Source organism: Astatotilapia calliptera, chromosome 17, assembly GCF_900246225.1.
Source record: "Astatotilapia calliptera chromosome 17, fAstCal1.2, whole genome shotgun sequence".
NCBI classification, from domain to species: Eukaryota; Metazoa; Chordata; class Actinopteri; order Cichliformes; family Cichlidae; genus Astatotilapia; species Astatotilapia calliptera.
Window position 1 is genome coordinate 13,107,341 of NC_039318.1, and position 20,414 is coordinate 13,127,754.

The 20,414-nt window shown below is 42.6% G+C and overlaps 2 protein-coding genes across 5 annotated transcripts in view; one reads left to right on the top strand and one right to left on the bottom strand.

Annotated features, from left to right (window-relative positions):
* Positions 1-14,715, top strand: part of ror1 (receptor tyrosine kinase-like orphan receptor 1) — a 135,596-nt gene extending 120,881 nt beyond the window's left edge. For both annotated transcript variants that reach the window (XM_026147809.1, XM_026147810.1), the window contains exons 6-12: positions 558-875; positions 957-1,202; positions 1,307-1,509; positions 9,783-9,962; positions 10,637-10,864; positions 11,066-11,430; positions 11,629-14,715. In XM_026147809.1, coding sequence (XP_026003594.1) covers positions 558-875; positions 957-1,202; positions 1,307-1,509; positions 9,783-9,962; positions 10,637-10,864; positions 11,066-11,430; positions 11,629-12,325 — 2,237 coding nt within the window. In that variant the 3' untranslated portion in view covers positions 12,326-14,715. The remainder of the gene's footprint in view (positions 1-557; positions 876-956; positions 1,203-1,306; positions 1,510-9,782; positions 9,963-10,636; positions 10,865-11,065; positions 11,431-11,628) is intronic.
* On the bottom strand, positions 4,626-6,476 carry LOC113009499 (uncharacterized). 3 transcript variants are annotated; one of them, XM_026147812.1, is made up of 5 exons: positions 6,203-6,476; positions 5,915-6,038; positions 5,355-5,798; positions 5,104-5,259; positions 4,626-4,929 (listed from the first exon to the last, which is right to left on the bottom strand). In XM_026147812.1, the coding sequence occupies exons 3-5, from the start codon at positions 5,513-5,515 to the stop codon at positions 4,782-4,784; spliced, it is 465 nt and encodes a 154-aa protein (XP_026003597.1). In that variant the 5' UTR covers positions 5,516-5,798; positions 5,915-6,038; positions 6,203-6,476; the 3' UTR covers positions 4,626-4,781. The 3 variants fall into 3 exon arrangements, 2 of the variants coding, with proteins under 2 accessions (XP_026003597.1, XP_026003596.1); XR_003270187.1 differs by lacking the exon at positions 4,626-4,929 and having other exon boundaries at positions 5,230-5,242; XM_026147811.1 differs by lacking the exons at positions 5,915-6,038; positions 6,203-6,476 and having other exon boundaries at positions 4,626-5,259; positions 5,355-5,903.
* Positions 14,716-20,414: the final 5,699 nt, after the last annotated feature.

A 20,414-nucleotide genomic window follows, 5' to 3' on the forward strand; every position in this document is an offset into this window, starting at 1 on the left:
ACACACTGTTTCCAGTGTTGTTACACGTCTGTGTCTCAGCGTGTGTGCTTTTTGTTTTATGCGTATGCATGCGTTTGTCCTCAGAGGTCATTATTGATTATATCCGTGCAACAGTTCAGGGAATGACGCAGGCCATGAATCCAGAGCCTGATCTGAAACATCAAGGACGAGTGATAATTGAGATTTATGGCGCCACAGAGTCGTAACAGGCCAACAGTAGGACTGTAAATCATATCAGAGTCCAGATTCAGCATCTTGAATTTAATGTCACACTTACTGATCTCTATGTTCCTTTTTACTCAAGCAACATGTGCTGGAGAAACATTTGGATGGTTGTCAGGTTCACTTGGCCGCTTTTTATTCGCGTCTCCTCTTCATCGTAGTCGCCGTAGTGATAATGACAGCCGCAGCAATGCACATGTTTGCAATAAGTGAACAGCATCGCTGTGCGCGAGTCGTGCATTTAAAGTATGAAATTCTCTGTTTTTATTCAGTCTCCTAATTCTTCGTTATTTAGAAACTTTCAAGCAACTGAAATTGAATCCTCTCGTTCCCAGCGGCCTTCACCATGATCGGGACGTCCAACCATTTGTCTGACCGCTGCTCGCAGTTCGCCATCCCTTCCCTCTGCCACTTTGCCTTCCCAACGTGCGACCGCAGCTCGGGGTCCGACAAACCCCGTGACCTCTGTAAGGACGAATGCGAGATCCTGGAGAACGACTTGTGTAAAACCGAGTACATCATCGCCCGCTCCAACCCGATAATACTGAAGAGACTGAAACTGCCAAACTGCGATGACCTGGCTACTTCCGACAGCCCCGAGGCCGCCAACTGTCTGAGGATCGGGATCCCTATGACAGAGCCTATTAACAAGAGTGAGACATGTTCATGTGGCAATTGTAATGATTTACTGTGTTGACGCTGCTAAAACATCATTGTCTGTTATATTCCACCAGATCACAAATGTTATAACAACAGTGGGGTAGACTACAGAGGGACGGTAAGCATAACCAAGTCAGGGCGTCAGTGTCAGCCGTGGAACTCCCAGTATCCTCACAGCCACAACTACCAGGCTGTGCGCTACCCGGAGCTTAACGGAGGACACTCGTACTGCCGCAACCCAGGGAACAAACACGAGGCCCCCTGGTGCTTCACACTAGATGAGGGGGTCAGAATGGAGCTCTGCGACATACCCCTCTGTGGTGAGACGCTAGTTTTAAATCGTAGTTTGCGATGTTGCCTTTGTGACACATGTGTGACGTGTGAAATGACATGATTCCCCTCTCTCGATGTCCCATCTGTTTAGACCATAAGGAGTCTGGCATTGAGATCTTGTACATCCTGGTTCCCAGCGTGGTAATCCCCTTAGCCATCGCGTTGCTCTTCTTCTTCATCTGCGTGTGCCGCAACAACCAGAAGTCCTCCAGGCCTCCCGTGACGCGCCAACCCAAACCCGTCCGCGGCCAGAACGTTGAGATGTCCATGCTCGCGACTGCATACAAGCCTAAGGTAGGGAGCGTTACAGTCACAGCAGATGGCACTCAGGGTGGGGAATAAATGACGGAGGGCCTTCCTGGTAATCCTGCAGATTACCGTTTATTTCTGCAGATATAGAACACTTTTTACATGTAATATCAACGCAAAAATTAAACACTGTAAACTTCACGATTTTGAAGTGGACACTAAGTGCATCATCACGCTGTTGTGTAATGACTGTAAAGAGGCTGTCGTTTGGCATGCAAACAGACTGCAGAAGGAGTCAAAACACTGGCACAGCCCTCTGTGTGTCATTAGGGATATGTCACGGCATGCCGGGGTTACTGGCTTGAGTGTGTGTGGAAACGACCTGTCTCAGACAAAGCATCAGATCCGTCATCAGAGCTCAGCAGGTTCAGGAATGTTCAACTGCACCCCACCACCTCCCTCCTGTTTATTTCTCACTGTCTCTTTTTCCACACCCTTCCCTTACACTTCTCCTTATCCTTGGTCCTCTCACTTAATTCATCTTTTTAAGTGTGCCTATGCCAAGAGGCACACTTATTACTATTCGTCGGCTTTATTATTCTTATTCTTATTATTATTTTTCCGCTTGGTGGAAAACTCCATATCCCACAATTCTGCCGAGTAAAACAATGGCGGCTACCTCTTCGTTTTATATATGTTTTTTATTAGTGTTTCTAGGTCACAAAATAAACTTTAAAGATATTTTCAGGTGAGAATGTAGGTGTGTAAACTTCAAATAGCTGCTCGTTTTATCAAGACATCCCATATTAGCAAGTTCTCTTACGTGTTGCTGCTAGCTAGCTAGCGCGGCTAGCGACCCTTAGCTAAAAAGCACCCGGGCTTCGCTTACAGTGAGGCGGCTCTAACTCCTTTCACCCCCCCCCCCCCCCCCCCCCCCACCCCGATCGCTCGCAAACAGTCTGTGTTTCAGTGGACTTATATTTCGTTTATATGGGCCGATGATGCTGGTCGATGTGGGAAAAATAACTGAGTTGTTGGGTGGTGGCTAACGCGGAGCTACAACAGAGGGCAGCTAGCCACCGGTGTATGTCTCTTTCCCCTCATATGTGGGGAAAGAGACATATGAGGCGGCGAGGCGGCCGCCGATCGACCAGTGGTGGCTAACGGAGCTCAATCGTGGATAAGGGAAACCGAAGGCAGGAGAAGCAGGCGGCTGTCGGTCAGAGCGTGAGGTGAACTGAATTTCAGGTAAGAAGTTATGAACTGCACTCTATTTGGGTCAGATATAAACCGAGTTTAGGTGTAGTTTATTTTCCTTGTGCTGACAGTTACAATAACTCGTTCTGCGTGCTAGCTAGCACGACAGCTGTGTGCACGCTAAGTTACTGATGTTGAACGTTATGACAGCCTCCCCTGTCATTCTCTCGCCTGTTGAAACTTCAATCATGAAACTGATCAATGATCGGCTTTTCTCTTGTTTGTTTATTGCGCTAAACAACAGCAGCACGTTTAAGCTTGATCAGCTGTTGTTAGAATTCATTTGATTTTAATTTCTAGTATCAGCTGATGTTTGCTGGAGCCACAGCTGTAAAAAAAAGGGCTGGTCCTAACCATGAGATGTCCTTACTGAGTCATCAGAGCTGAACTGGTGATGGAGAAACAGGTTTACCTTTTAGGTGACATGAATGAGTTGAAGGAAAGTTATCAACTGTTTCTGAGAGACAAATAACACCAAGCTCCTTTTTTTGTGTAGCTGACAGCTGGTAACTGTGCAGGGGCGGATCTAGCAAAGCTTTTGCCAGGGGGCCAGGTGGGGCATTAACAGGGAAAGGGGGACACAAAGATATACTTTTCTTTCTTGCTCTCATATAAAATATTTACCTTTTATTAAATAGTTATCTGAATCTTACAACCAAAGTTTGTATACTAATACACAAGATTGGCTGTAGACCATTGTTAATCATTCAGAACACTGTGTAAAAATAACAAAAAACAAAAAGTGAATGCAAAAGTGCATAAATATTTATTTTACGTGTCTGATGTGTGTGGCAGGGCGTGGTCTGCAGTGCCGCTGCAGGGGAGGTGGACCCACGGGCGTAAAGTCTGTGCTCTCTCGGCTGGTTTTTTTTTTTGGTGTGTGTTGGGCTGTGAGTTGAAAAGCTACAGCCGGCTGTGTGGGTACACCAACCATGTGTGAAAAGTGGTCCATAACGTAATGCTTCAAAGCGTGTTCATGCAAACATTGTCGGGTCTGCCGTGGTACAATGGGACTTCTGCTCATGAACCTCTGTGCACAGCGTCTGCAAATCGGGGCTGTACGAAGTCACCTCATCTTTACACAAAACTGTAAGCTGTCATCTGTGAGGTGCGAGCGGTGTTTGTTTTTACCATAGTTCATGGTGGAGAATGGCTGCTCTGCTGAGTTTTGCTCTCTGTAGCCGTATGAATGGCAAACCTGTACATTCGATAATTTTTAATCCTACAACTGTTTACAACTTGCATAGTTCCCATTATTTCTGTAAAGTTATTTATTTCATATTCTGTATAGTTTTTCATATTTATATCCTGTTCATAGCCTGTACATAGCTTGTACTCACTACAGCCTGTACATACTTATAGTTATAGAATATTCACAACATACTTCATACCGTGTACATTATAACATTCCATAATAGACCCATTTCTGTAATATACTTACATATCTATATTATTGCTAATATATATTGTAATATATCTATATCACTAAAGCACTTCTGGATGGATGCCAACTGCATTTCGTTGCCCTGTACCTGTACATGACAATAAAGTTGAATTCTATTCTATTCTATTCTAAACTACACTGATTAGCATAGACACACTTAAAATTTCTTCTGAAATTTTCACTTTCTAGTATTTATTTAATATTTCTTTATGTTATAAAAATGACTTTGAATCCTGATAAAAATGCAAAATCATGGGTTAAAAACGAAAACAAGAGAACTAAGAATGTATTAATATTTGTTGACAGAAAAACAGAAACTGTATATGTGCCAACCAAAGTGCCATTTTAATTCACATGAAAAAAAAAGGGATTTATTCATTCATTGTCCATTCAGGATCTTAAAAATGTGATAATAATAATGAAATAATACAAATAATGTAATAATAAGAATGATGTAATAATAATTAATGTAAATCTAAATAATATTGTCCTTCAGAGAAATAGTTTGTAGTCCTGAAGATGGAGAAGTTTACTCCTGCAGAGCGACTGGGACTGTCTGTGGTCATGATGGTTGAACCTCCAACCACTTTCCCAGCTTAGCCTCAGAGTGCTGCTGCTACTGTAGCTCTTCTCCTCTGTACTCGTCAGGACTTGCATTGTCACATCTGGGGATCCCAGGCCCTGCTGGAGAGGAGAGCCTAGTCTGAATGCTGACCTGCTGCCTGTAATTATTAGCCTTTTTCAGGCTCTTCTCCACAGGACGCCTGTCTTTTTCAGGGACAATCTTCATCCACAAATTCATAAAGTCCTTGTGAAGGGTCAGTTTCTTGATGATTGTTCGCCCATGATACCTGTGGAAGATTACAGTTGTCATTAATTGTGTAAACTCACAGAAAATAAAACATTGATGCACTTCAAACCCATTTAAAAGTACCCACCTGGCTTCAGGTGCAGCATCCCCTGCCATTCTAGAGGCAGCAATTAGAAACCTTTCAGTGAAGCTTCCTGCTTTCAGGATGACGGCTGCTCCAACTTTGTCAGCCAGCTGGTGCAGGTGTTGAGCTGTGCTATTCCTCACTGCGACACAGCGATGGCTGAGCAAGGACAATATTAGACACACAACTCAGTGAACATCATCTCTCTTTCATGTCTTCTAATAAAATCACTACAGCTTCTTCTCTCCTCTTACGTCAGTCCTGTGTTAAACAGAGCGCTCAGAATCCGTCCATGGCTGCAATTTTCCACCATGGCATCAAGCGCCAGATTGACCTCCTGATGAAGAAAGTTGTTGTTGGTCTGTGCAAGCTTCAGCAATAGAGCTCGGCCTGTTGTTTCAACTTCTGGGTCCATTGTTTTCTGGAGCTGAATGTAGAGCTCATCGATGGTATGTATGGCCTCACAGGCTACTGCTGAGCGTTGGTTTTTCACCTAAAATGTGAGTGAAAATCATCAGTTGAGGCTGTAGTATGCGCTTGAAGGGAAACTAGCTGCATGAAACACATATAAGAAACATAAAGTGTGCAATACCTCCTCAGTGAGGACCAGACACACTTCATGCAGTTTAGTCTTCAGGATGTCCGAGTGGTGCTTTGCCAGAGACTGAATAGTTTGCAACCCCTGTCTTTTCTTAATCCTGTATTTACACAACACAACATTGAACACGACTTCAGGAACACCACAAATAACACAGCCACATTATGCAGCACTGTTTCTGTGCAGTATTTAATGTCTCCTTACTACGCTTCTTACCAGTCGTCTGAAGACAGCAGACTAAAGCTGTGGGACAGGCTCTCTACAGGTGTAGCTAGAGGCGGGAGTTTGACCCTGCCCTCTCTTGGATTATTCTGACTGCACTGACTGTCTGCTTTCTTGTCTGATAATCAACGAGGTTAGTAAAGAGAAAATGTAATTTCTTCTAATTTGAAGCATTGTACATGATGCAGTGATTAATTGTTCATTAAAATCTTTTTAAAAAATCTCTTAATTTAAAGTTTGATTATTCAGCATCTTCTACAGTTACTGAGGAAAACCACTTACCGTCTATAGGGACGACTTTTGCACGGCGCAGCAGCGTCCCAAGCCGAGGTCCTCGTTTTTGCGGTATGGGAACTGTTGGAGGTTTTGGAGTCAAAGGCTTTACTGCAGTAAATGTTTTGGTTGGTACTGTGTGTCCAGGTGACGTTACAATCCCATCCTGGAAATGCTGCAGTTTTTCCAAAATAGGCCCAAATTTGTCTTTTACTGTCAAGACTCTTATTCCACGAATGACCTTCGTGTCTGTTTAGACAAAAAAATAAATAAATAACTACAAATTGACATCTTACTAAAAAAAACAACAATAGACATTTTTCTTCCTGATTTTTTTTTTCTACAAAAAAGCATATAAAATGAATGGACAGCAAGAATATGTGTAATTTAGCATTAAAATAGATAATCTACAGTGTCAAATTTTAAAATCTAAACTAACTGATTAACAGCAGGTGTAACCACTAAAGAAAAGCATCACCTTTGAACTGACCTGCTCCTAAATGTTTAGCAGAGAAAACAGGCAATTGTGATGGACAAGCTGCTCGAGGAGGTGGAGGAACTGGAGGGAGCGGTGTCATCTCAACAGGACTGTCAATGAGAGGAATGGCCCTCAGCTCACTTGGTGTGTGTGTGTCTACAGAGCTGAGGCTACACGGACTTCTTTTAGGGTCCTCCTGATTCCAAAAGGGGTCATCCAACCAGGGACTTAAGTTCCTGCTTCTCTGGACTCTCTGTGGAGAGCCTGCGCATTGCTTAGGTAAAGGTGGGAGTCGCACAGCATAATCTCTGGGTCTCTGTGCGATATGCGATGTGTCTGCCTGTTGAAAGAACACATTTCTCTTACTGCTCAGAGCTTTGTGAAAGTCCAGGTAGATCTAGTTTTCCATTTCTATGCTTCTGTCCATCCTAATACCACTGGAGCTTTTTTCTTTTTTGTAATGTATATCATGGTCTCCCAGTAAAACACACAGCTCACATCAGCATGAGTATCATGTTGCCTTCAAGGCTGCACACCCTGTCATGTCGTGTAAGCGCATCTTTTTTTCCACATAATTGTGGTGGTTGAGGGCGGAGGGTTGGGGGTTTATCTAGACAGCATATATTGCTGGGCACACTTGAGCTGATGCTCAAGGTAAGGCGTATAGTATTACAGCGAAGAGCCGCGGAGAGAATTGCAGATGTCACAGATGCGTCAGAATCCATTAATATCCTTGCTTTATTTAGTTTCTGAGGGTTTTTTGGGAGGGGGACTGGAATAAATGTTTCACTGACCTAAAAAGGGAGTCTCTCCTTGCTGTTTACATGAAGACCTTGTGTCTGCAAAGAGTTACGTTTACAGGAGAGTGACAGCCATGCAGTCATGGAATTATACAGTTGATTTTAAATGGTCTTTGTTGCCAACTTGGTTCTGAAATATAGCAGACTGCATAACCATCAGCTGAAAGATTACCAAAGCCCCGCCCTCATGCGTCCATTCAGCCTTGTAGCTAAATTTTACAGATCTACAAGAAAATTTTAATAAAAGGGAGCGGCTGTGTGATTTCTGTCTTTTAAAAACTTTTTTATATGGGCTAAATATTCCGACTTTTAGACGTTTTACTAAGTCAAATGTCTTTCTTTCCTGTTTTCATTATCTGCAGCTTTGTCTTGGATTAAGCTGCTACCTAACAGGCTTTGCTTGCAGGGGGTCACCCAAGGGTTACTGCCTATGACAGTCCATTTAGACACACACATAGAAATCTGTGGTGGTGTGAGGAGGTTCTGAGGGTTTGGGTGTGGGGAGGAAAGACAGCGGGGAAAAAACCCATAACTAAAAACATCTGTGTCTCACATCATGCACAACACACACACTCACCACCCCCCTCAGAGCTCGTACAGACGGTGTGCATGTGTGAGTGTGTGAGTGCATGTGTCCTCACAGAGGAATTTCATTATTCATCTCAAAGTTCCTGGAATCTGGAAATCTCTGCCAACCTTTCTGCACCTTTTATCTCTTCCCAAGCATAGATACGAGTGGCAGTTTGGCACCATCGACTTTATATAAAAAATATTCAGTCCCCAACATCCCCACCGTCATCTGTTGGTGCTGTTCTAATGAGATGGTCGGTATGATTATCAACCGTGGTCATGCTCTGGTTGCAAAGAAGACTAATCTTAATGATCAAAATAAAAAAAGAAGACACACACAGAAACCTGACATCACAGATTTGCCTGAAGAAAAGATCAGGGGAAAGATACACATTGTAATAAGACGTTATGTTAAAAAAAAAAAATTCATACTGAGAAATTAAAATACCGTCACAGATTTTGGATAAGAGTCTCAAAAAAAGTTATGGCATCATACCTGGGACTTATCGCACTGAAGATGGATGAAAATGTGTTTTTCCCCCATAATCAGGCTTTAATATCTGTGAAGTGTTCAGCTGATTTGCTCCATTTTAAAGTCTATTACGTGCTTTGCACATGTGAAGCTGTAAACAAAATGTGGGTCCCATCTCCTCTACTGGCCTCCCAAGCTGCTGCTGGAGATCGGACATCCAAATTGGATTAACTTGAGCTGAGGTTTGAAAGTCTGTGCTCACACTTTCAGAAGTGTAGCTCACAGACTTTGCCCCCTAAAAAATTAAAAAATAATCACTCATAAAATATAAAAAATAAATTCTTATAAACTTTCCTTTGAAGAAGGCCATTTTCCCTGGATTTCGGGTTTTTTTTTTTTTTTTGAGAGATGGTAAGGTGATGAACAGTCCTCATGAATTCTTAAACAAGTGATCTGCTTTCCCCTCAACTATTTTACACAGAAATCTGACACTAAATATACTTATTAAGGTGACTAATTTCTAACAGATGGCATTTACACAGTGTATCTGCTGTGGTGTTTGTGGGAAACTGCTGAACCGCATTTTCTCCATTTGAATCATTCGTTTTCTTTATCTTAATGAGGAAATGGATTTAATTGACTGCAATTTACTTTAAATGAATTCCAAAACGTGCCTGACCCTGTCCTAACCCCACAGCCCAGCTCATTCCTGTTGGATTTAGATGTGCTGTAACCCAGCATTCCAGTCAGAGCACTCCTCAGTGAGTTCCAAAAGATGAAAAAGCAAAGTCATCCCTCACAGGGAGCGCTACATTGTTTTCTGCTATTGTTGCAGCTGATTCTAGGGTTTACTGGCAAGAGAATTAATTGCCTCATCTTCCCAAATTTTGCTTAACCTGTCAGCCAGATGACATTTTTAAGCTGCGACATGTTGCCAGATTTCGCAATTTTCCCAAATCGCTTTCCAGAGGCGTGAAAGGGGCGATTTGGGGGCTGATGTAATGGGCTGAGTCTGATTGCGTGAATTATCAGCTCTGAGCTATAGTTTTATTTTTCTTCTACAATTCAAACACGGATTTGGTGTTATATTAGGCAGTTCGCCTACATCAGATTGAAAGCAGCGACATCATGTTTTCTTTTCCCTACAAGGACAGCGGTGATGAAAGGCTGCTGACCCGACAAAGAAAGTAATGATTTCATTTTTGTTGAATGTGTTTTCAACCTGTTGATGTCACCTTACCATTTTTTTCCTCCTCCTTCTTTCTGTAGAGCAAGGCCAAGGAGCTTCCCTTATCAGCCGTCCGTTTCATGGAGGAGCTCGGAGAATGTACTCTAGGGAAGATCTACAAAGGTCATCTGTATCTGCCGGGCATGGACCAGGCCCAGCTTGTGGCCATAAAGACCCTCAAAGACATTTCCAATGCCCAGCAGTGGGCTGACTTCCAGCAAGTAAGAAATGTTTCTAAATTAACCGTTTTTACAACACACATAAAAATATATATATATATACAATAATGAAGCCGCATCAGTCGTCTTTGTGTAGAGTTGGAAAATGAAATGTACCACTAAAATATCCTATTGCTAAAAACTACATGTGGCTGCTTTCTTAGAGGAAAGGCGTCTAGGCCCACAAGATTTCAAGCACGGCTTGTTGTATGTCTATAGAAGGTAGACGCGGTGAAAGATTGGAGACGGCTGAACTGCTCAACTGTAGATGAGTTCTCTGGAAATAGCTCCCAAAATAAACTGTAACTTGGTGGAAGGTTGTCCAGATAAATTTAGATGTGACGGCGGGTTGAGGCAGTCGGCATGTGTAAGACGTAATCCTCACTTTCCGTTTACAGAAAGTGAGGCAGACCTGAACTGTGCCCACATTTTAAAGTGGTACTGCCATCGACTCAATTTCAAAAGTGATCAATGAGCCGTTGTGAAACCAGCTTGGGTGATCTTCTTATAATCACCTGTCAAAGCCACACAGTTTCAGACTCAGTTTCTCCATTAAACTCCCACATCTTTTGTAAATATCCACTTTTCCAGTAAATGTTGAAATCAACCTGCCAGCCACCTTTTTTTGTTTGTTTGTTTCTTTGAAATTCACCGTTATTTATCCAACTTCATCAAAGGAGGCCGCAGTGCTGACCGAGCTTCAGCACCCCAACTTGGTGTGCCTGGTGGGTGTGGTTACCCAGGAGCAGCCAGTCTGCATGCTGTTTGAGTTTCTGCCCCAAGGTGACCTCCACGAGTTCCTCATCATGCGTTCGCCACACTCAGACGTCGGCTGTAGCAGCGATGAGGACGGCACGGTGAAATCCAGCCTGGATCATGGAGATTTTCTGCATATGGCCATACAGGTAGGATCTAAAAACATCCTCGTAGTTGGCTACAAGCGTAGTGGAAGAAGTACTGTTGTGCCTTCCATTTAAACATGAACCATTTACATGAAATGTTGATGATGATCTTAATCGCTCATGTAGAAACTTTGAATTAAAATCAGTGTTTTAATGTCTACCTTTCACTGCTCCTTCAAACATCTTCTAAATATTGTGAACCAGGTGGCTGCTGGGATGGAGTACTTGGCCAGCCACTTCTGCGTTCACAAGGACCTCGCAGCTCGGAACATTTTGGTAGGCGAGCAGCTCCACGTCAAGATTTCTGACCTGGGTCTCTCCAGAGAGATCTACTCCTCAGACTACTACTGCCTCCAGCCTAAAATTGTGCTGCCCATCCGCTGGATGCCCCCTGAGGCCGTCGCTTCGGGAAAGTTCACCACAGACTCGGACATCTGGTCGTTTGGAGTTGTGCTGTGGGAGGTCTTCAGCTACGGGCTACAGCCCTACTATGGTTTCTCGAACCAGGAAGTGATGGAGATGGTGAGAAAGAGGCAGCTGCTGCCCTGCCCCGAAGACTGCCCACCAAGGTATGTTGCAATTACCGGTGCAATATGAGAAGTATACAAGAAGATAGTGCATCCAGCTAATGGTGAAACTCAAGTGTGCAAGTGTCTTTATTGGACTCTGGTATTAGGGTTAGTTTAGTGTATTCAATTCAAATAGAGTTTTAGAAGCAGTCTGATTGTTGCTGTTTGTGGTAATGAAATAACTCTGTTGGCTTTTAGGTTTTATGGTCTGATGACAGAGTGCTGGCAGGAAGGACCAGCACGTCGGCCGCGCTTCAAGGATATTCACGCCCGCCTGCGAGCTTGGGAGGGGTTGTCGTCCCACGCCAGCTCCAGCACGCCCTCTGGAGGAGGAGGCAACGCCACCACTCAGACCACCTCGCTCAGCGCCAGCCCCGTCAGCAACCTTAGCAACCCACGCTATGCTGCCGCCGCCACCGCGGGGTACCTCTACCCAGCCCAGGCTATTCCCGCGCCGGGACAGATGGGTGCAGTTCCAGCATGGACGCCCATGGCCGTGACCCAAACCCACCAGCGCTTTATCCCAGTCAACGGATACCCAATCCCGCCAGGATACGCAGCATTCCCAGCTCACTTTGCACCCCCAGCTCCGCCTACTAGGGTAATCCAGCACCACCTGCCCCCTCCAAAAAGCCGCTCCCCCAGCAGCGCTAGCGGCTCCACCAGCACGGGTCACGTCAGCGGCGTGCCCTCCACTACGGGCTCCAACCATGACGCCAACACGCCGCTGCTGTCCCACTGCATCATGCCGGGGAGCGGCGGAGGGTCGGCTCAGGTGTACGGACAAATCTCCCAGAAGGGGATGGTGGACCACGTGTCTCAGACCTCAGCACTGCTTACCCCTGACTCTGATGTGCTGATGTACAACGACTCAGTCATCACTGCAGACCTGTAAATATTCAACCTCTTTGAGCTTAGATCCCAGATATGAGACGTTTAGCGCTTCAGCCAGTGGCGCAGCGTCACAGTTCTTCTCTGGTCTTACCGAGACCCAACAGAGATGGAGCGTGCCACACATCTGGGTATCCAAGAAACACTAAGCAGGCTATATAAGCAGCTGTCTGACTCTGTCATGCCTTACTGTTTACAGGAGGCGTACTTACTATCATGGTTTGAAAATGTTATTTTAACCTCTGTGTAAATACAGTACATAGGTCCTGAATGAATGAATGAAATACAAAGATATATATTCAAATGAACTTTTTATTAAGTAAAACACTTTAAAGGTGAAAACATTCTTCCCGTGGCCTTATTCAACAGTTTGTGTTCCAATCAGACAAAAAAAAACTAAACAATTCCCACTCGATGGACTTTTTCCTACAGGATGTCAGGCAGACATGGATATTCATGTGATGACTTTCAGGTGCCTTTTTTTCTAAACTAGTTCATTGGCTTGCTTGTCAACACAAAAAAATCAAATATCCAAGGGAATTGGAACGGCGAGTAACTTTATAAAAACGATCAACAGTGGCCTGCTCCAATAAATGATGCCTCCTTGGCCCTCATAAACCAATCAGTAACATTTATGTTAGCATGCATAATTCCCATGCTGCCAACAGCTATGAAAGTACTAATGCAGGTGCTAAGAAGTCCCTTTGAGAATGACAGCTGAATGTGTGTTTTTTTTTTTTTTTGTTTTTTTATTTTCCAACTTCATCACGCTGTCTGAGACGTCTGCAACAAGAAGACCGGACACAGTGAAGATGGAAGTTTATCTGATCGGCCTCCCTTTAAGTATCATTTCTTTTCATCATCGCCCCCCAGTTTTGTTTCTCCGGGAGACATCGCATCTAACTTCAGAGCTGGCAAGAGGGCCCCCTGCAGATGAACAAAAGACATCACAAAGCACTCGCTTCCTTCCACAGCTAACCCACACCGTTCTCAGGGCAAACACTTCATTCGCCGCATAATTGATTGGATACAGTCTTTTATGTTTTTTCCGAAAGTTTTTACGGATTTCATTTTGGAGATGGGAAAAAAAAAGCTCAGCACGTGCAGCTTTTAACAGAAAAAGTACAACCTGAAAAAAAAGTCTGACCGTTTTGTCTGTTTCCCAGTGAAGGATGACGAAGTGTGTGTTTGGTGAGTCTCAGTTTCGTAGCCGCACAAACTATGCCTCAGCCATCCACGATGGTTTATGAGAGGCCAAATATGAAGCTTCTTTCATTCCCTAAAAACAAAAGTCAGAAAACCAGCAGTAATGTGTCAAGTCAACAATCAATGGGTGCGAATGTTCCTGAGTGCATGTTTTAACTACAGCAATAACACATCCGGGTTGTTTTTACTGAGGACATGCAGAGAATAAAGTGCATTTCTGAGTTGTAAAGTAAGTGGACACATGTGAAATGTAGCAACAAGAAAAAAGTAGCTGCAAAAATGGCATCAAAATCAAATTCAGTTGTCTTTATAAATCCTACTGCTCTTTAGTTTTCCTCAGCATTCAAGTGAGTAGAGGTCAGTAGTGAAGCTGGTTGGCTGTTATTAGCAGCATGAAGGGTGTGCTCTTGTTTCCATGCTATTTGAAATCATTTGAGAGTGTATTTTTCAAATGCCTTTCCTCTCTGTGTGTTTTTGTGATTCTATTTTTCTAAAGCAGAGTGAGCTACCTAAGCATCTTTACCCATGAGCCCCAGCAATGTAAATGATGTACGAATACTAACATAGACTGTATATATAAGCTGGACTTTGCTTCCAGATTTAAAAAAGCAAGGCCAACGCAGTCTGCACTGATGGCCAACAGGGGGCGACTCCCCCAGTCCAGTCCACTTCTCACTTGATTTTTGACATCAGTGAAGCCTTATTTAATACAGGACGTTTCTCATTTTGTTAAGGATGCTGTCACTGACAATTGCTAATAAGGCAGAGAATAGTATAAGGCATGGCTACCGTATGAGTGTACAGAGTCTAATAGAATAAAATAATAAAAGTGAAAATGCTCAAGTGAAGGTTTCAACCATTGGGTGCCGTCATTGTGGCTACAGTCATCTTTTTTTATGTAGTCTATGTACTAATATAGCAGTGCACAAACCACTTGTACACAAGACTGTGAATCTTAATCAAGTTTAGGTATTTTTGTATTTGGCAAAAATTCATTATAGTGCCTTTTTTTGTCTTTTATTGGTAAGAAGAAACAAAAGTATATGTATATTTCAATGCCAGTGTACCCATAACAGGTTTACATGCATATTGATCAAGAGAGGCCTTGGCTTTGTATTTTGTCTGAATATTTTTGCACAGATGTTTTGTATTGCAAAATCATTTATTAAATAATGTTTGGTAAATCCCGCTGCTTCTGTTGTATGATCGATCCGTTTTAAGAATACAGACTTGTAATAGCAATGTGAATCCTCTGGGGGCCACCAAATCACCATTTCTGAGAACAGTTTTGAATATCTTTGCCTTGTAATTGCAGTGACCACTGTTGGCCAAGTGGTGGGGCCCTTTAGCTGTTTGATTACTGTAGTCACAACTGGAAACAGTTGGAAATAATAGTCAAAGATGAAAAAATGGCTCCTGTGTAGCCTTTCTGGGTGTGTGTTTGTCTGCTTCACTTCATTTCTTTCAGGCTCAAATTCAGATCTTTCACCTTGAATTGGGAAAAAAAAAAAAAAGTGAACCAGAGTGACTGTCATCCAGCATATGAATGTCATAACAGATGTAATGTTCTACATATACAGACATACAGACTGTTTCTGCCAGTAAAGTCATACGAGCATGGAGGACATTCCAGGAGAAAGGAGGCTACTCTATGAGAACAGCACAAGATCGTTATTCCATCAGCAGGAGCAGTATCTGCCAGAGCTACAAACTGACCTCCAGCAGGCCGCTGGTGTTGATGTCTCTGACCAGATAATCAGAAACAGACTTATGAAGGCCAGACATCATCTAGTGGGCCCTTTGCTCACTGCTGGCACAGAGGAGTCTGATTAGCATTTGCCTCAGAATACCTGAATTAGCAGGTCCACATCTATTGCTTTTTACAGATGAGAGCAGGTTCACCCTGAGCACATGTGACATACATGAAAGAGCTTGGAGAAGTTGTGGAGGATGTTATGCTGCCTGTAACATTGTTCAGCATAACCGGTTTGCTGGTGGGTCAGTGATGGTCTGTGGAGGCATATTCATGACCTCAACAGGCTCAACCTAGACAACAGGACTCTGAATGCCATTAGGTACCAGGATCAATTGATATCATTGACACTTCACACTTACCTAACCTAAATGTTCTAGAACACCTCTAGGACGTTATGTTTCTGTCCATTCAACGCTGCCAGGTTCAACCTGAGAGCTCAGCTCTGATCTAGGTGTTTTGCTTCATTGCCTTTAAAGGCCTGAAAGGGTTAATGAACTCATGGACCAGAAAATGCTATCAGAATATTTAGTAATGTTCTTCCCTTTTGCAGAGATAAGATATAATTACCAACAAACTAAATAAGTATTCTGTCATTTGAATGAACTAGTCATGCAAAAAACAAACCAAAACTGAAGCTCCATTTTGCAGTGCAGGTGTCCTTTCTTCCCCCTGTCAAGCATGAGCCTGCGAGTGTTCGCGGGAAAAGAGAAGACAGTCGGTCATTAGCAGCAATGCAGACTTTCAGACTGCTCAAAACATTTTCTGCTGCCGGTCTGGAACAGTTTGTTTTGTGATTGTGTTCTGTGAGCAGCGGTAGCACAGCAGTAAACCCTCACGACTCCTACATCAGACACTCCGCGCTCTGACACCATTTAATGTAATTTCTCCCAAGGCATCAACCAAAACCATTTGCTACGCATGCAAGTGCAACCAAAGAGAGGAGTGCACAGGAAACAGAAGAGAAGAAAGGAGGCATCTGTATTTGATAGAAACCAACATCTGCGCTGATGGGAGATGCCAGCATCGTGTCATCCAGAAAACCAATTTGTACATCCAGTACTGGTACACCATGTGCTTGCTGACTGAGCAACTGATGTTGCTATCAAATGCACCCTTTTTAATTCCTAGTCCTTTAATAAAATCCTGTTTAATAGCTTCTGGGTGACTATATTATAGGTGCAAGCAATGGTTATTTTCCATCCATTAGTTTTTTGGGGAAGTTTGCAGCTAATTGTCAGGAAGTTCAATCAACATTTGCCGTAGGGCAGAGTACCATGTGGACATGTGACCGTTCTTGCTAACATTCATGGGTGATTTAGAATCATGGTTCAGAAACATAAAATATCAAAATGAAAATAATGTTCTATTGGGCAGACTTTTCCTACCTAATACTCAAATGTAACCTTCTTATGGAGTGTTGAATTTTACCTCACAAGCTGATTAGGAAAAAAAAACCTAATCAGTCAACCTTCAATTTGAATCTTTTCACCGTCTTTTCTTTCCTTAAATTCTAAAAAGCTGTTTAATATTGTGTCTGAATGAACTTTATTTTGGCCATTTGTGGGAAGGCAAAACAATATCAAAATATGAGAAATCTGCAGCCAGATTTCTGGCCATCTGTTGAATTCAGTCTATTATTCACTATTTTTTAAGCTTCTTTGTGATTCTTGAGGAAAACATCTGGATATTTAGGTGCTAAATATTCCACATCTTCATTAGCTTTTCTAGAAAGAAGCTGCTGTTTGGTGAACGTAAGAAGCATTTTAATTGCAAACAGCAGCGTGCTTTGGCAAAAACACTGCTATAAGATGAACTGAGCCGCAGAGTCATATGAGAGATCTGACACTAGGGGGCGGACCTCTTGCATATTAACACATAGTAATATCACATAATTAGTAAGATCAGTTATACTCTCCACCCAGCTGACAATCTCGGGACATGCTGTCTTATTTTAACCGTCTGGTCCCAGTGCAGGGCTCTAATCTATTGTATGAACTGGGACTGACACCTATTTGGTGCAAAACTGCTGTAATGGCACCGACTGTAGGGAAACTGCCATTTTTGGCCCTTCTGTACTGGCTTAAGTTCTCACCTCTGGAGGTTCCTTTGGAATCTCTGGGAAGTGAGATTGGAGCCAGCCTCAAGTGGCTTTTCTAGGAACTATGGTTTCTGTTGAAGTGAAGACGAAAATATTTTGAATGGTTTAGGGAAATAGTTTTAAACTTTTATTTTATTTTATTTCAACATCTTTTTTTCCCATAGTTTAATGTAATCAGAATCTTAAAAGCGACAAGTAAATCCAGTATGGCGATAGACCTAAAAGACAATATAAAGAGTATAATATTTTTATCTGACATGTAGCAGAGTAGAAGTGCAACCGAAATAATTCAGTTAAAAAAAACAGTACTTATAGCTATTATCTGCCACAGCTATGCAGACAAGAACATGTCTAAATAAACACAAACAAGTCTAGCTGATGCGTGCGACTCGCCCTGATGCTTGAATCTCTTTGGTTCAAAGCCAGAGAAGCAGCTTCCTGCATAACTAAGGATGACCACTCCCTTCGTTACCAAAGAAAGGTGAGCCCTGAGGGTGTTTTCTGCTAAAGAAGCCTCATTTAGCCCCTTTATTTCAGAATGAAATGGGCTGCAATGGGCTTTGAAGATAAAGAAGAGCAAAGGTGTGTATTAGTCTTAGAAGAAAAGCAAGATGAATAGAAGGGGTAGGGAAGCAAGGGATACAGGCAAAGTGCAGTGAATGGCTCTTGAGGTAATGTCTGGCTTAACAGCATTTGAGCAGAGAGATCAAGGTGTATCTGCTTTACCATAAGATTCCTATGGAGACAGCATGTAAACAGTGAGTCAAGAGGGCCTTTTATTTTTCTTTTGGTTTTCCAGGATGGAATCTAGCATCATCTCATCGCACTGGGAGGGTCAAGATGAGAGAGTAAAGGGATAGGTGTGTTCAAACTACTCATTTAACCACCACTGCAATTGTATGTCCATGAAGCTATCTACCTTGCTGTTAGTAACATCATCTGAAGCACTCACTGTTCAGGTTAAAATGATTCAGTCATTTTAAAAATAAACAGTCCTTATTGTGATACAGATACTCATATACAGTCCCGATCAAAAGTTTAAGACCACTTGAAAAATGGTAAAAAAAAAAATCATATTTTGCATTGTTGGATCTTAACAAGGTTCCAAGTAGAGCTTCAACATGCCACAAGAAGAAATGGGAGTGAGACAAAACATTTTGATCAGGACTGTATCTTGAGATTGAAGGTGCAGGCATTAATTAAAATTTGCCTCTGCTGCACATGAATGCCAAAGACTTTTTATATCCTCCGCCTTTGGCGTGCTATGTCTGTGTTTGATCTTTAGCCACATACATAAAGTGTGATTAGGCAGAATGGAGAAGTCCATCTTTGTCAGTTGGGACAAAGATGGGAGCAATGTGGGAGCTTACAGAAACCTCCCGCTATGTATTTTTATTGGTTAAACTCTAAGTTTATGAGAATATATAATTAATATTTTGTTATGTAATATAATTACACACTAATCAATCTGTAGGATGAAGTATATCTGTAGGTACAACACCCTTTCATCTATCATATAATCTCAAGAAACAACTAACTGCATCTTGAGTTATAAACATAATAGTCTGGTCATTGATGCAGTCTGGGTGACTGGGCACTTAAATAAATCAGCCAGTCTCCAGATACTGTTTTCTGCTTTAAAGTGTGTTTTCCTTTTTTAAATGTTGGTTCCTCTTCTGATGATGCTTCTGGTGTTTCTGCTCTCCTCGTTATTCCCTGTCTTGAGTTCCTCTGTGCATAAGTAGATTTGTCAATCCATGTTCCCCTGTCCGGTTTAGTACTAGTCTTGGCGTACTAGTCCCGCTTTACTTTTTCCTCCTGTGCCTTGTTTTAGTTTCACTTCTGGTTTTTACCCCTCCTTTTTATTCAATCTTTGTTGTCTCGTCACCTTTGCCCTGCTCCAAGCTGTTTTTTTGTTTGTGCTCCCTGTGTGTTGTTCCTCATGCTTGGTTTCTGGATTCCTGTTTAAAGTTTATTACCTCGCCTGCCTTAGCATTTTAGGGCTTGGGTCCTCCCCATCGTGTGTACTTATATCATTGATTGTTCACAGTCCAAATGTAATGTTCCATCCATTCATTCGCTTCCGCTTATCCTTTTCAGGGTCGCGGGGGGCGCTGGAGCCTATCCCAGCTGTCATAGGGCGAGGGGCGGGGTACACCCTGGACAGGTCACCAGTCTGTCGCAGGGCCAACACACAGGGACAGACAACCATTCGCGCACACATTCACTCGCACATTCAAACCTAGTGGCAATTTGGATTATCCAATTAACCTATCCCCACAAGTTGCATGTCTTTGGACGGTGGGAGGAAGCCGGAGTACCCGGAGTGAACCCACGCAAACGCGGGGAGAACATGCAAACTCCACACAGAACTCAGGACCTTCTTGCTGTGCGGCAACAGTGCTAACCACCGTGCCACCGTGCTGCCCCTTAAAATGTAATGTTATTTAGTTTTAATCACACAATCTTGCTATGTCCCTCCTTGGTAATCAAGACAATGATTGAGGCAGGACTTACGGCACAGGACTTTGAGAGCATGCAATTACCTTTCCCAGGTTATTTATTTATTTATTGTAGCAAAAAAAAATTCATGCTGTTTTTCCACTTATTTGTTCTAGTAATGACATGATAATCATCTCTACACCTTTAGTTTACACTTAAAATGTTTTGAGTAAGTATGATTGTTTGGTCAAACCAAAAATAAAAAATAAAAATAAATAAATAATGAGATTTAAATGACTAAGGTAGACCAAGTGGATAATTAAACTAGGTGTGTATTAAATGCTACGCTTAGATTTAGTGAAGAAACATCTGTTAGAGGTTAAGAGATAGGTATCTTCACACACACAGCATGTAAAAGTAAAGAGAACGCTTATGTTTATGTGCAGAGACAGCGTGCATAAATAGCTCTGGGATTAAGGTCACAGCCTTTAGCGAGTGACTCACTTATAATGTATACAAATGCACACAAAGACAGATTCATGCATGCATGTTTCTGTGAAAGATCTTTTTTAAGCCACATACTGTACCTGC